At 52.0% G+C, this 11,792-nt stretch overlaps 1 protein-coding gene across 1 annotated transcript; it reads right to left on the bottom strand.

Moving 5' to 3' along the window:
- Nucleotides 1–1,223: 1,223 nt before the first annotated feature.
- Nucleotides 1,224–11,570, bottom strand: fbxo38 (F-box protein 38). The gene is made up of 21 exons (XM_067247177.1): nucleotides 11,212–11,570; nucleotides 9,939–10,200; nucleotides 9,589–9,722; nucleotides 9,254–9,417; nucleotides 9,005–9,170; nucleotides 8,523–8,798; nucleotides 8,328–8,421; nucleotides 7,998–8,128; nucleotides 7,337–7,507; nucleotides 7,079–7,221; nucleotides 6,113–6,323; nucleotides 5,709–5,909; nucleotides 5,156–5,455; nucleotides 4,232–5,044; nucleotides 3,990–4,090; nucleotides 3,815–3,917; nucleotides 3,443–3,609; nucleotides 2,316–2,461; nucleotides 1,910–2,013; nucleotides 1,657–1,770; nucleotides 1,224–1,482 (listed from the first exon to the last, which is right to left on the bottom strand). The coding sequence occupies exons 2-21, from the start codon at nucleotides 10,067–10,069 to the stop codon at nucleotides 1,304–1,306; spliced, it is 3,849 nt and encodes a 1,282-aa protein (XP_067103278.1). The 5' UTR covers nucleotides 10,070–10,200; nucleotides 11,212–11,570; the 3' UTR covers nucleotides 1,224–1,303.
- Nucleotides 11,571–11,792: the final 222 nt, after the last annotated feature.

The following is an 11,792-nucleotide window of genomic DNA, read 5'->3' as shown; positions in this document are numbered from 1 at the left end:
CAGGTCCACTCCCCTGTAGCAGCAGTTTTCTAAGGAGCGTATGTGTGACCCCTGCATGTTTTCTTTACAGGTTCACCGTCTCCTGGTCTGTTGAATTAAATCCTAGTCCTGCAGGAAAGAGTCGTCCAAGATTGGACGGCCAGCCAGGACACGCCAAGTTGTGGTGCCGTAGAGATTTGAACAGGCTCTTACAGAAGGGACAACTCTTTAACACCCCCGCCTGGCCTCGTCCATAAAGCCACTCCACCAAACCTGGGTCAAAACACTAAATGAAATGACTTGAAATATTTATCTGTGCTCAATTGATCTTGCCTGGCACAATATAGCTAATTGGCTTGTCTGAACATCAGCAAACTCTTACGGTATAAGGATCAGGTTGGATTAGCTTCTGCTTCAGTCAGACTGTGAAGCTACTGGTCCACCCCATAGATCCAGATGATCACTGAAGGTCTTCTCTGCTCTGCTGGGCAGCCATCATCTATCAGGCTCATTCTTTATTCTATTCACTTTTTTATCTTCCTGGGTTAGCATAATTGTGACACACATACTATACCAACACAATCACCACACAAGCTCTGAACCAAAATACCACTCATGCACACACACACACACACAAACGGGAAAACTTAAAAGAAAATAAATAACACAAAAAATCGGATGTGGAGAACAAACCAAGACCAAATAGTTTTGTGTCTCAGAGCAGACAAAGGACACTTCTATCATGGTGGGGTGGAGGGGGGGGGGGGGAGCAGCAAACCTGGGGTGAAATACTCTCACAAACACTGGCATACACTCCTGGCACACTTGCTTTCAGTTGACCCAGTCCAATCTGAACCAGAAGTGCCAGCTCTGAGGTAATCAACAAGCATCTCGTTTGTTTGTCAGCGACCTGGGTCTGGGGGACAGTTATTGGTAGGCCTCTGGCAGTGGACTCACTTCTCTCTTTCTCTCTCTCCCCCTCCCTCTCCCCCCCCTCCCTTTCCCTCCCTCCCTCTGCCTCCCTCCCTCTCCCTCCCTCCCTCTCACACACACACGCACACACACGCACACACACCGAGCAGCAGTAGCGGTGGAGGACAGAGAGCTGTTTAACAGAACCCAGCACTCAGTCACACAGACACACAGACCACCAGTCAGCCATCTCTCTCCCCACTCACCTCTCCTGCAAAGTCAGGTCAGCTAATACAAAAACAAGGCAACTAGAGGACCCCCCCCCCCCCCCCCCATCCCCCCGCCTCACAGCGCAGTCTATCGATGGAGTAACAGTCAGAGGTGGAGGGGAGGTAGAGGGGGTGGGGCAGGTCTAGATGTAGTCGTCGTCCACGGGCTCCCCCCTGACATCGCAGTAGTGGATGAAGACCACCACCACCCTCTGGAAGACCCCTCGCCGCGCCTGCCGCCGCTCCGAGATCTCCTCCCCGATGGTCTCCATGCAGATGTCGGCCGACAGCTGGCCCTTCCTGCGGGGGGCGTAGATGGTGGCTGGGCGGGAGGGGGAGGAGAGACAGACGTGTGTCACGTGGAGGTGTGGTGAGGGAACATGTGTATCTAAGGTTGAACGGGCTTAAAAGGATGAGGGGTTACACGGGAGAGGTGCGTTCCTCTGTCTACTAAGGTGTGTGTGTGTGTGGGGGAGGGCGTAGCTAGGTAACTCACTGCTCTCATCATCCTCAAAGTCGTAGCGGGCGTAGCTGTTGGGGTCTGCTGTCCTCAGGGTCCTCAGCCAGGGGAAGTCTGTAATCATGGAGTAGGGAGCTCCGTCTACCACGCCTGTTAACGGGGACACACATACACACACCTCATCAGAAACACCAACAAGCTCCCACAGAGAAGCGCCGTCCAGTATCATCGGATCTCCTGCAGAACAGGAAGAGCATGCCATGATGTCGGAGGTGACTTCCTGTCTCACCCTCCAGAGTGTAGATGTCCCGGCCCCACGGATAGCTGGGATGCTTCCTCACGTCCTCCTCTGTCCTCGTCGCCTCGGGAAACAACTCATACTTGATCAGCTCCCTGGAGGACAGAAACACACAGGGTTTAGTATTTAGATGTGAGTGTGTATGTCGTAACACAGACACAGGAAGTCAGAAAGGAAGTATGAATGCTCCAGAGAGCGGAGCAATGACTCCAGCCAACAAGCTGTCTACGCTTGAAGCTGAGCAGGAAACCAGCACCACCTGCTGGCTGGAGTTGGAATAACAGGACTCAAACTGTGTGTGTGTGTGTGTGTGAATATACGCATATCTGATATCTTCCTAGTAGACGGTGGCCTTTGCGGCTGAGTCTGTTTCTACATGCGTGTCTGTTGATCTTACTGGCTGATGTTGGCAATGGTGTCCATCCAGCTTCGTATGCGGACCTTGTTGCGTACGTTTGGGGGGTTGCTGAACTCGTGGACCAGGGCGATGTGGTAGGGGTAGGGCCCCCGGAACAGCTGTCTCTCCAGGGCTAGGGAGTCGATCTAGGGCACAGGACGCACAAGTCACTGACGACAGACTCCACACACACACACACACACACACACACACACACACACACACACACACACACACACACACACACACACACACACACACACACACACACACACACACACACACACACACACACACACACACACACACACACACACACACACACACACACACACACACACACACACACACACACACACACACACACACACACACACACACACACACACACACACACACACACACACACACACACACACACACACACACACACACACACACACACACACACACACACACACACACACACACACACACACACACACACACACACACACACACACACACACACACACACACACACACACACACACACACACACACACACACACACACACACACACACACACACACACACACACACACACACACACACACACACACACACACACACACACACACACACACACACACACACACACACACACACACACACACACACACACACACACACACACACACACACACACACACACACACACACACACACACACACACACACACACACACACACACACACACACACACACACACACACACACACACACACACACACACACACACACACACACACACACACACACACACACACACACACACACACACACACACACACACACACACACACACACACACACACACACACACACACACACACACACACACACACACACACACACACACACACACACACACACACACACACACACACACACACACACACACACACACACACACACACACACACACACATACACATACACATAAAACAAAAATGCTTATTGTTTAATAGTTGTATTCTTTTTTCAGGTTACTTCTCTTTTGGGGATATTTAAATACTATCTGGAATGGGAAGGTGACTTCTCATGACTGACTTCCTGCCTCGGCGCAGGTGACATCATCCTGACCTGCTGCATGGGGCGCATGTAGATGATGCGGTTTCTCTCCGGGGGCATGCGTAGGATCTGATCCAGGACCTGCTCCATGTCCAGCTTCTTACACTGGGCAAAGTCCAGGCGGTTGACGATGGGTGCGCTGTCCACACGCAGGTGCTTTAGGACCCTGCAGCGTGTAGCTGGGGGGGAGGTAGAGTACACAAACACAAACATCCTGAGCACGGTCCACAGGGGCAGCTCTCAGGAGTGGAGAGACTCCCACTTTAAACACACCGCTATGCAAACCTACGTGACAGTGTTTTCTGAAGTGCAGAGCCGGCGTTAAAAAAGATGAAGATGTGTGTATGTGTTACGATGGCCGGTGTCTGGGCGGAACAGACCTACCATGGACAAACATCATCTTGGGGCAGTCCTTCAGCACCAGGTCCGTGATGCCACAGTTGGTGAGGGTGATGCCAACCAAGTTCTTAGACTTCAGACTCAGCACCTGGGGAGACACACACACAATCAGGGTCTAGCAAAACTTGGGCAGGACTATTCCTGTATAAAGTGTGTGTACCTGTACGTGGTCGTCCTCAGTGACAGGGTCCGAGGTGCTGGTGGATTTGTCGGCTGTTCGTTTCCTCTTCACCGTGACCCTGGGCCTGGCTCTGGACAGATCTAAACAACAAACAAACCCATCAACCAACACCGTTCAACATTACCACCACACATTATAACATAACAGACGACATGAGTTATATTATCATCATCAGTAGTATTACAGAACCTCCCAGAGTTTATACAGACGAAGTGTCTCACCAGCCTCTGCCTCCAGGGGGACTGAGGACAGTCGGCTCCGAGCTCGGGTGAGTGGCCTCCTGGGGAAGCCTTCTCGAGGGCCCCTATCCTGGGCAGACTCTTCTCCCCTGGCCCTCCTGGAGCCTGGAGCTTCTGTGCCCTCTCTCGGCCCCCCTGCCACGCTCCCTCCTCTGGCTGGACTGCACCCTGCTGCCTCCTCTGCTGGATCCAGCCACCCTGGGTTCCTGGTTGGGACCCTTTCCCCCTCTGCTGCCCCAGGAGAGGCAGAAGGGTCTGGGGGGCAAGGCTGGCCTCTAGTCCTTGCCCCTGGGGCGGGGCTGTAGCGAACCCTGCTGCAGTAGCAACCCGCCCTCACGCTCCTCTCCTCCTCCACAGCCCCTCCTCTCCTAGGCCCCGCCCCTTCCCGACTAGGCTCTGCCCCTCCCCTCCCAGGCCCCTCCCCTCCCCTCTCTGGCCCCGCCCCTCCTCTCCCAGGCCCCTCCCCTCCTCTGTCCTCCTGATTGGCTGAGTCCTCTCTCCAGCGTATGGAACACACACATCCTCCTGTGGTGGAGCCTGCCCCCCCAGCCTCTCCTGCTCCAGAGCCACCACCTCCAGACCGAGTGGCTCCGGACCCCCCAGAGGCAGCTCCAGACCCCCCAGTGGTGCTCCAGGTGGCACCCCCGGCGGAGGTTCCCGTTGCCCCCCTGTCCCCCAGCTCAGTGGCTGCTTTCATGTCAGCCTTGATCTGGTCACTGGTCACCTGACAGCCCTTCTCACAGCTGGGCTCCTGGAGGGCAAGACCTCGCCTGCGCAGGGGGGTCTTCCCTTTACCTACACACACACACGAGCACACACATTTAGATGGCCGAGGCTACACACACACAGATACCACATAACAAGACCCCACACTGAAACAACACACACACACACATTTGTACGTACCGCACACACAAGCCATGCTGTAGACACTACCTGTAACTTCATCTGCACGGCAACACTCACTGCTGGGGGGGGCTGGGGGGTCCTGGCCAATAGCAGTGCTTATCTTGCATGTGGGTGTGGCCTTTGGTGTGGGCATGGCTGCCTCTGTAGCCCCTCCCCCACTGTAGGGGTGCTGGGGACAGGAAATGGATGTGGGACAGGAAGCAGGCTGAGGCCTATTAGCCGGCTCCTCCTCCTCGCTATCAGAGTCTGACATCACCACAGGGGGCTTCTTCAGAACACTCTGGACCCCACTAGGACCTGGGGCAGAGAGACCAGAGGACCATGGAGGGAGTGAACGTGAGCGAGAGAGATGAGGATCATGGAGAGAGGGAGAAAGAGAGACAGAGAAAGACGGGGAGAAAAAAAAGACGGGTGAGGAAGAGAGGCAGAGAAGAAAAGACAGTGAGAAAGAACAGTGAGCGAGGGAATAAGCCTGGACACAATTTTAAAAGGCCGTCCCCTTCACAAACCAGTGTGATTTGTGTGCGCCTGTCTGATGTTGTGTCGCTACCTGCTTGCTCCTCGTCCAGCTGAGGGTCAGGGGGCTGGCTGGGCCCAGGGGCCTCCACCACCTCCTCCGCTCGCACTGCCCTCGCCTCCATCTCCACAGGCTCTTCCACGGCCCCGGCCCCTCGGAGAGGCCTGGCCTCGGGCTGCAGGTCCTCCTGGCCCAGCCCCCCCATCCCATCCAGCCCGTTCACCTCGGCCAGCTCTGCAGCAACACACAGATTTTAAGTGTGTTGTAATAGCATCCTAACCCAGTTAGCAACCTTGCTTTAACCAGCTGTTAATTCTTATGAGCAGCTGCTGTGTTAAGCCTGTTCTAAGCAGCTGGTATGATGTTCTAAGCCTAGTTCTGAGCAGCTGGTATGTTCTAAGCAGCCGATATGTTCTAGGCCTGTTCTAGCAGCCTACCTTCCGCATGGTGCTGCTGTCGGGGGGGAGGAGGGGCCTCCTGGTTGTGAGGAGGGGGGGGCGGGGGGGGCAGGTTAGCCTCGTTGTTGTTGTTCTGGTGGTGGTTGTTGTTGTTGTTATTGTCGTTGTCATTGTTGGAGTTCTGGTTGCTGACCAGCGCGGAGGAGACCCCGATGCCTGTCCCAGCGCTCAGACCAACACGGGCACATCCCTGAGGGACACACACACCGCGCTACTGATGTCTGAGCCTCCAATACCTCCTTTCCACCAACGTGAACCAGGACCTAGTTGGGAGCTGGTTCTAGAGCCGGTTCGGAGCTGGTTTAATTTGCGAGCCTTCTAAGAACCGCTTTGCTTTTCCACGGGCTAGAGAGCCACTACAGCCAGGTCTTACGTCACTGTATATGTTTCATATTTCCCACGGCAGCTCCAAACACAAAGGATCCACACATTATTGTTGCGAGAACGGTCTTGCAAGACCCCGAGGACGGAGAACAAATGAGATAGGTTATTAAAAAGTCAGAGCAAATTTACAAATTAGCCGTTTCATCAATAAAGTAACCACATTTTCAGTGACTACACTGCCCATTTCTCGTCACATTTTCATTCAGATGCTGATTTACACGTACCGTTTAGCTGAAATATGAATAGTAAACCTTATAGTAATGGCGGTCAAAGGATTCTGTTCGTCTTGTTGGTCACCCCACCCTCAGTCCCTGACACAAGTGGTTTTTAGTTCTATACCAGCAATGTTTTGGTGCTACTTAAGAACCACTTTCCCAGATTTGGAGCTGGTGCTTTGGGTGTCGAAAGAGAAAGAACTGATTTGAAAATAGGCTCTGGCTCCGAACCAGCACTCAAACGGCCTTGGTGGAAAAGGGGTATAATATGCTGGGGTTAAGATGCTCTCAGTCATATGTGAGGTGTGACCAGGCTGGGTGATTGTGTATTCCAGGTCAATCCTACCTTAGGTGGTTCTCTGAACATCTGGTCCAGGGAGATGAACTCCAGGCTGGGCAGCAGCTCGATGAACTGGCTGAACGACTCCAGCTTGATGGCATGGCAACGTACCAGAGTCAGGTCCACTAGCCTGCTCCACCGAGAGTGGTCTACAGAGGAACCACACACACACACAGAAAGTATCACACACCAGGTGGGCGTTACTGGGGTTTGTCTGTCTGAGTGTGTTGCTGGTGTGTGAGTGTGTGTTCCAGTTTTGTATACCTGTGATCCATGTGTGGGGGTTGTGCAGGTGGGGGCAGTTGTAGATGACAAGATATTTGATGGAGGAGAAAACCTCGTTGACAGCCTTCATGCCGATGTCTGTGATGATGCCCGGGTTCTCAATCACGTCAGCCAGGCCATACTTCACCAGCTCAGAGTGACTCATCTTACCTGAAACACACACACAGCCAATTAGTTTCTCATTTAACCTCTAGGTCTTATGCTTCATGTACCAATTTTCCAGTGCCCTGTCCTGTCAGAGGGAGAATAAAGAAGATATAGAGAGAAAGAGGGGGGAGGGGCAGAGAGAGAGAAAGGCAGAGAGAGAGAGAAAGGCAGAGACAGAGAGAGAGAGAGAGAGGCAGAGAGAGAGAGAGGCAGAGAGAGAGAGAGAGGCAGAAAGAGAGAGAGAGGCAGAGAGAGAGGTGGAGAGAGAGGCAGAGAGAGAGGCGGAGAGAGAGAGGCAGAGAGAGAGAAGCAGAGAGAGAGAGGCAGAGAGAGAGAGAGAGAGAGAGAGAGAGAGAGAGAGAGAGAGAGAGAGAGAGAGAGAGAGAGAGAGAGAGAGAGAGAGAAAGGCAGAGAGAGAGAGAAAGGCAGAGAGAGAGAGAAAGGCAGAGAGAGAGAGAAAGGCAGAGAGAGAGATACAGTCAGGAAGGCTTACACTGCAGCAGGAACTCGTCAACGTAGCCAAGGTGCAGCGTCTCGAACTGGGGAAACTCCAGCTCGGCCATCTTCAGGGCCGAGAAGACGCCATCTTTGGTTAGGGAAGGCTGGATACGCACTTCATGTAGCCTGGAGAAAAAAGACACAATCAGCTCAGGATTTGCATCCACTGCACTTTTCAAACGTTCCTTCATTCAGTACTAAAGGTTGAAGGGCACTTGCAGAAAAATTATGAATTGCCCGTCTTTTGACAGAGCACTCAGAGCTTTTTTGTGGTAAGAGATACCTCCAGTTGTGATTATGATTTAGTAGTTTGCTGAGACCTTACCTGCGTGCAGCAGTGATGATGAGGTAGCCCAGGTCTACTTCTAGTGCGTTCTTACAGGCACCAAATACAATAGTGTGCAAATTACGAAATCCTCCTGGAACACAGAGATATGCAGATGTAAGGGGACTAGCTGATAGGCACAAGACTCACACAATACAACACACACAGACAGACACAACACACACCCCTCCGTACCTGACCTCCAGGAGTCCTCCACCACATGCTGTATCAGCCCCCCCAGGAAGGGGACTCTCACCAGCTCCAGCTGCTCCAGGTTACGGGCCGAGGCCAATCCCGTTACCAGGGGAACGTACTTCAGGGAGTTAGTTGGTCCGGCGCAGTTTCTCATCACAAACGTCCTGAGGCTCACGCACAGGAAGTCCTTAAAAGGCTGGGGTTTCGTAAGACGCACCCACTTCAGGTAAAGGTGTCTGAGCATGGACACACAGGGGATCTCTGGAACGTTTACCCCTGGGGGAGAGGAGATGGGGGTTCAGGACATGAACATATACAACTCCTAGTCCCTAGACCCATAGTACCACCAGCCCTAGACCCAAAGCACTGACCTTAAAACCAACCACTCAACTTGGAACCAACAAAACCCCTATAACCTTCCGCTATCTGTAAAATCAATCCTTTAGTCCACAGCTGAAAGGAGGTTGGAGCAGTGTACTGACCGACAAGGTGCAGGGTTTGGATCTTGGCTGCGATGGGGATGGTGAGCTTGTTCTCGGGGGGGATGGGGAAGGCTCCGTTGCGGTTTCGGAACTTTCCCAGGATGTGCACCTGGGGCATGTAGTTCCAAATGGCTTCCACCAACTCTAGGTGAGATGTCTCCACACCCTGGAGATAGGTGAGGGGGAACATCAGGTCTATACACACGCAACGACTGCTCATCTGACCACACACACACACACAGGACGCACCAGCAGGTTAGGACAGGCCTGAAGGGCCTCAAGGACGCCAGGAATACTGAATGCCTCGTAACCTCTGACCCTGCGGCGCTCCAGGTAACGAGGGTGCAGCCCATAAAGCTGCTCCAGGTCAGGCATCTTCTTCAGTAGCAACAGGAAGCTGGAGTCTGTGAAACCTGACATGCACAGCAGACACCAAGTCATGCCTATGTAGCATTAAAGAGTACTAGTGGTAGCACTCGTAGCTAGTGGCCACCAGAGAGCAACAACACTAGGCATTAGCTGAGGGATGGTAGTTAACTGCCACAGCAGAAAGGGCATTAGCAGTGTGACAACCAGGAGCCTACCTGAGGGCATGTACTCCCACCAGCGGCTGGCACACAGATCCACCACCTTGACCACCCTGAGGTAGAGAGTCACCGCCTCCCTCAACTTCCTGGACAGGCACTCCATGCACATTATGTCCTGCATGGGCAGGTACCTGTATGAAAAGGTATAGGGTTATCGATCTCTCTATTGGGGGGTGTAGGGTTATAAATACTTATAATGGGAAATATATAGTTATATGGGTACAGCTATGGGATTTCTAGCTTTATGGTTAGGGAGGGGTAATGAAGAAAAACAGAGAGGGGGGGGGGGGGGGGAGGAGGGAGGCACATTAATTGCCTCAAGCAATAAGGCTAAAACCAATACCAACCTGAATATGTGGCAGAGGACCTCGTGTGACAGCTCATTGATGTAGTCTTTAGGCTCCTCCAGCCTGGGGGGGTCTGCCTGGCCGCCCCCAGCCAACTGGGTCCTGCTGGTCTTCCTCCGGGGGGCCATCATGGCCAGGGCAGGGGGCAGCAGGTCCACCCACACCCAGGGAAGGCTACTCTCTCTCTGCCTCCCTCAGCCCAGCAGCCCCTACTCAGGCATGTACCCTGACCTGCAGTCACACTCGCTTTGTACCAACAAGCCTATGAGAATGGAAAAGAGACATGGGTTCAGTTTTTGCACAGTCACTCACTGGTAAGATAGAGGAAAGAGATGACAAAATTAAGGGATGTAACTCTTTATATAGGCAACTAGGTTTAGAGCTTGCAGTAGTTACATTTTACATTGTCATTTAGCAGACGTTCTTATCCAGAGCGACTTACAGTAAGTACAGGGACATTCCCCCAAGGCAAGTAGGGTGAAGTGCCTTGCCCAAGGACACAACGTCAGTTTGGCATGACCGGGAATCGAACTGGCAACCTTATGATTACTAGCCCAATTCCCTAACCGCTCAGCCACCTGACTCCCATATAGTTAACGTGGATAGTAATGACATTTACCATATCTCGGAACTTTCAGACACAATAGTGACACACGACGATAATAGCACAGCAGCGTGGCATGTCATCAATACTTGAGTTACCTAGTGTATTTATATTTGGAAATGTTTTCAAATGGAACTGAAATATATATGACGCTAGTTAATGAGCAAGTCAAATACCATCTTGTCATGTCATGTCTCATCAACATGTCGGTTTGCTGTGGCGCATAATAACTATCGATACATATAAAAGAGACCCCGCTAGCTCATGCTAGCCAACCTAGCTAGCTAGTGCTAATGTTAGCATGGTATTGTTACTATGGCTTGGTTAATGATGATGCAGCTACTAGATACCCTGACCTAGACATTACAACTGGGTGGTCAGATTGTTACAGCTACCATAATTTAAAGCCAGACACCTAGGCTAAGTATAATAGCACACTACTAGACAGAAACAAACGAGCAGCTTAGACAAAGACATTAAATATGTGCATGCAAAGTAATGAGAATGCAGGCACGAACACAAACATGAGCTAACGTTAGCTTTATATTAACTGCTAGCCAGTTAGCTAGCTACTCGTTAGGGTTAGCAAACAACACATCGTACCGTGTTAGCGAGCTAGAGGGAAGCTAGGACCAACATGCACCTTAGGTACTAGGTTAACAACATCACCTTTTGTGCTATTGACAGTTCATGAAGATAGGGGCGAAGTACAGTCTTTCCACCAGAACTCCAATGCAGGAGCTGGAACACAATGAAGTTCACTTTCTTCTTTATAACGTCCAAGCGGCCAAATCTTGTAGCAGGCGAGCAAGTATGTATGCTACAGAACGCCTTGCCGTCAACAGCTAGAGCTAGCTAGCTAGCGTAGCAGTGCTGTTAGCTCCCCAACCCGACACTACAGTAATGAAGTTACAAGCTAACGCCTTCTGTGGCAGCGTCGGGCTGTCTGATGCGCTTTATCGTTGATGCTCTCTGAACCAGAACTGATCCAGGAACTGAGACCTGAAAGTCTCTTTCTCCAGCGGGAGGTATAAACAACTTAGATGTGAAAGATGATGAACTCGCACTTTAAAGCTCTCTCTGATGTTCAGAACGACGTGATTCCGTCATCCTAGTAAGAGGAAGCCCGCCCCTTAGCTATCTCACGTTCTCCCTTGTTGGTGGGGGCAGGGCCGCAGGGCTATGGTCCTAGAATGGCAATAAGGTGGCGTGGATATACAAATGCATAAAATTAGAACTGTCCATAATAT

This window comes from Osmerus mordax, chromosome 12 (genome assembly GCF_038355195.1).
Source record: "Osmerus mordax isolate fOsmMor3 chromosome 12, fOsmMor3.pri, whole genome shotgun sequence".
In the NCBI taxonomy this organism is placed as follows: domain Eukaryota; kingdom Metazoa; phylum Chordata; class Actinopteri; order Osmeriformes; family Osmeridae; genus Osmerus; species Osmerus mordax.
Note: the sequence above shows the minus strand (reverse complement) of the source record. Positions and strands in the feature narration are given on the sequence as shown.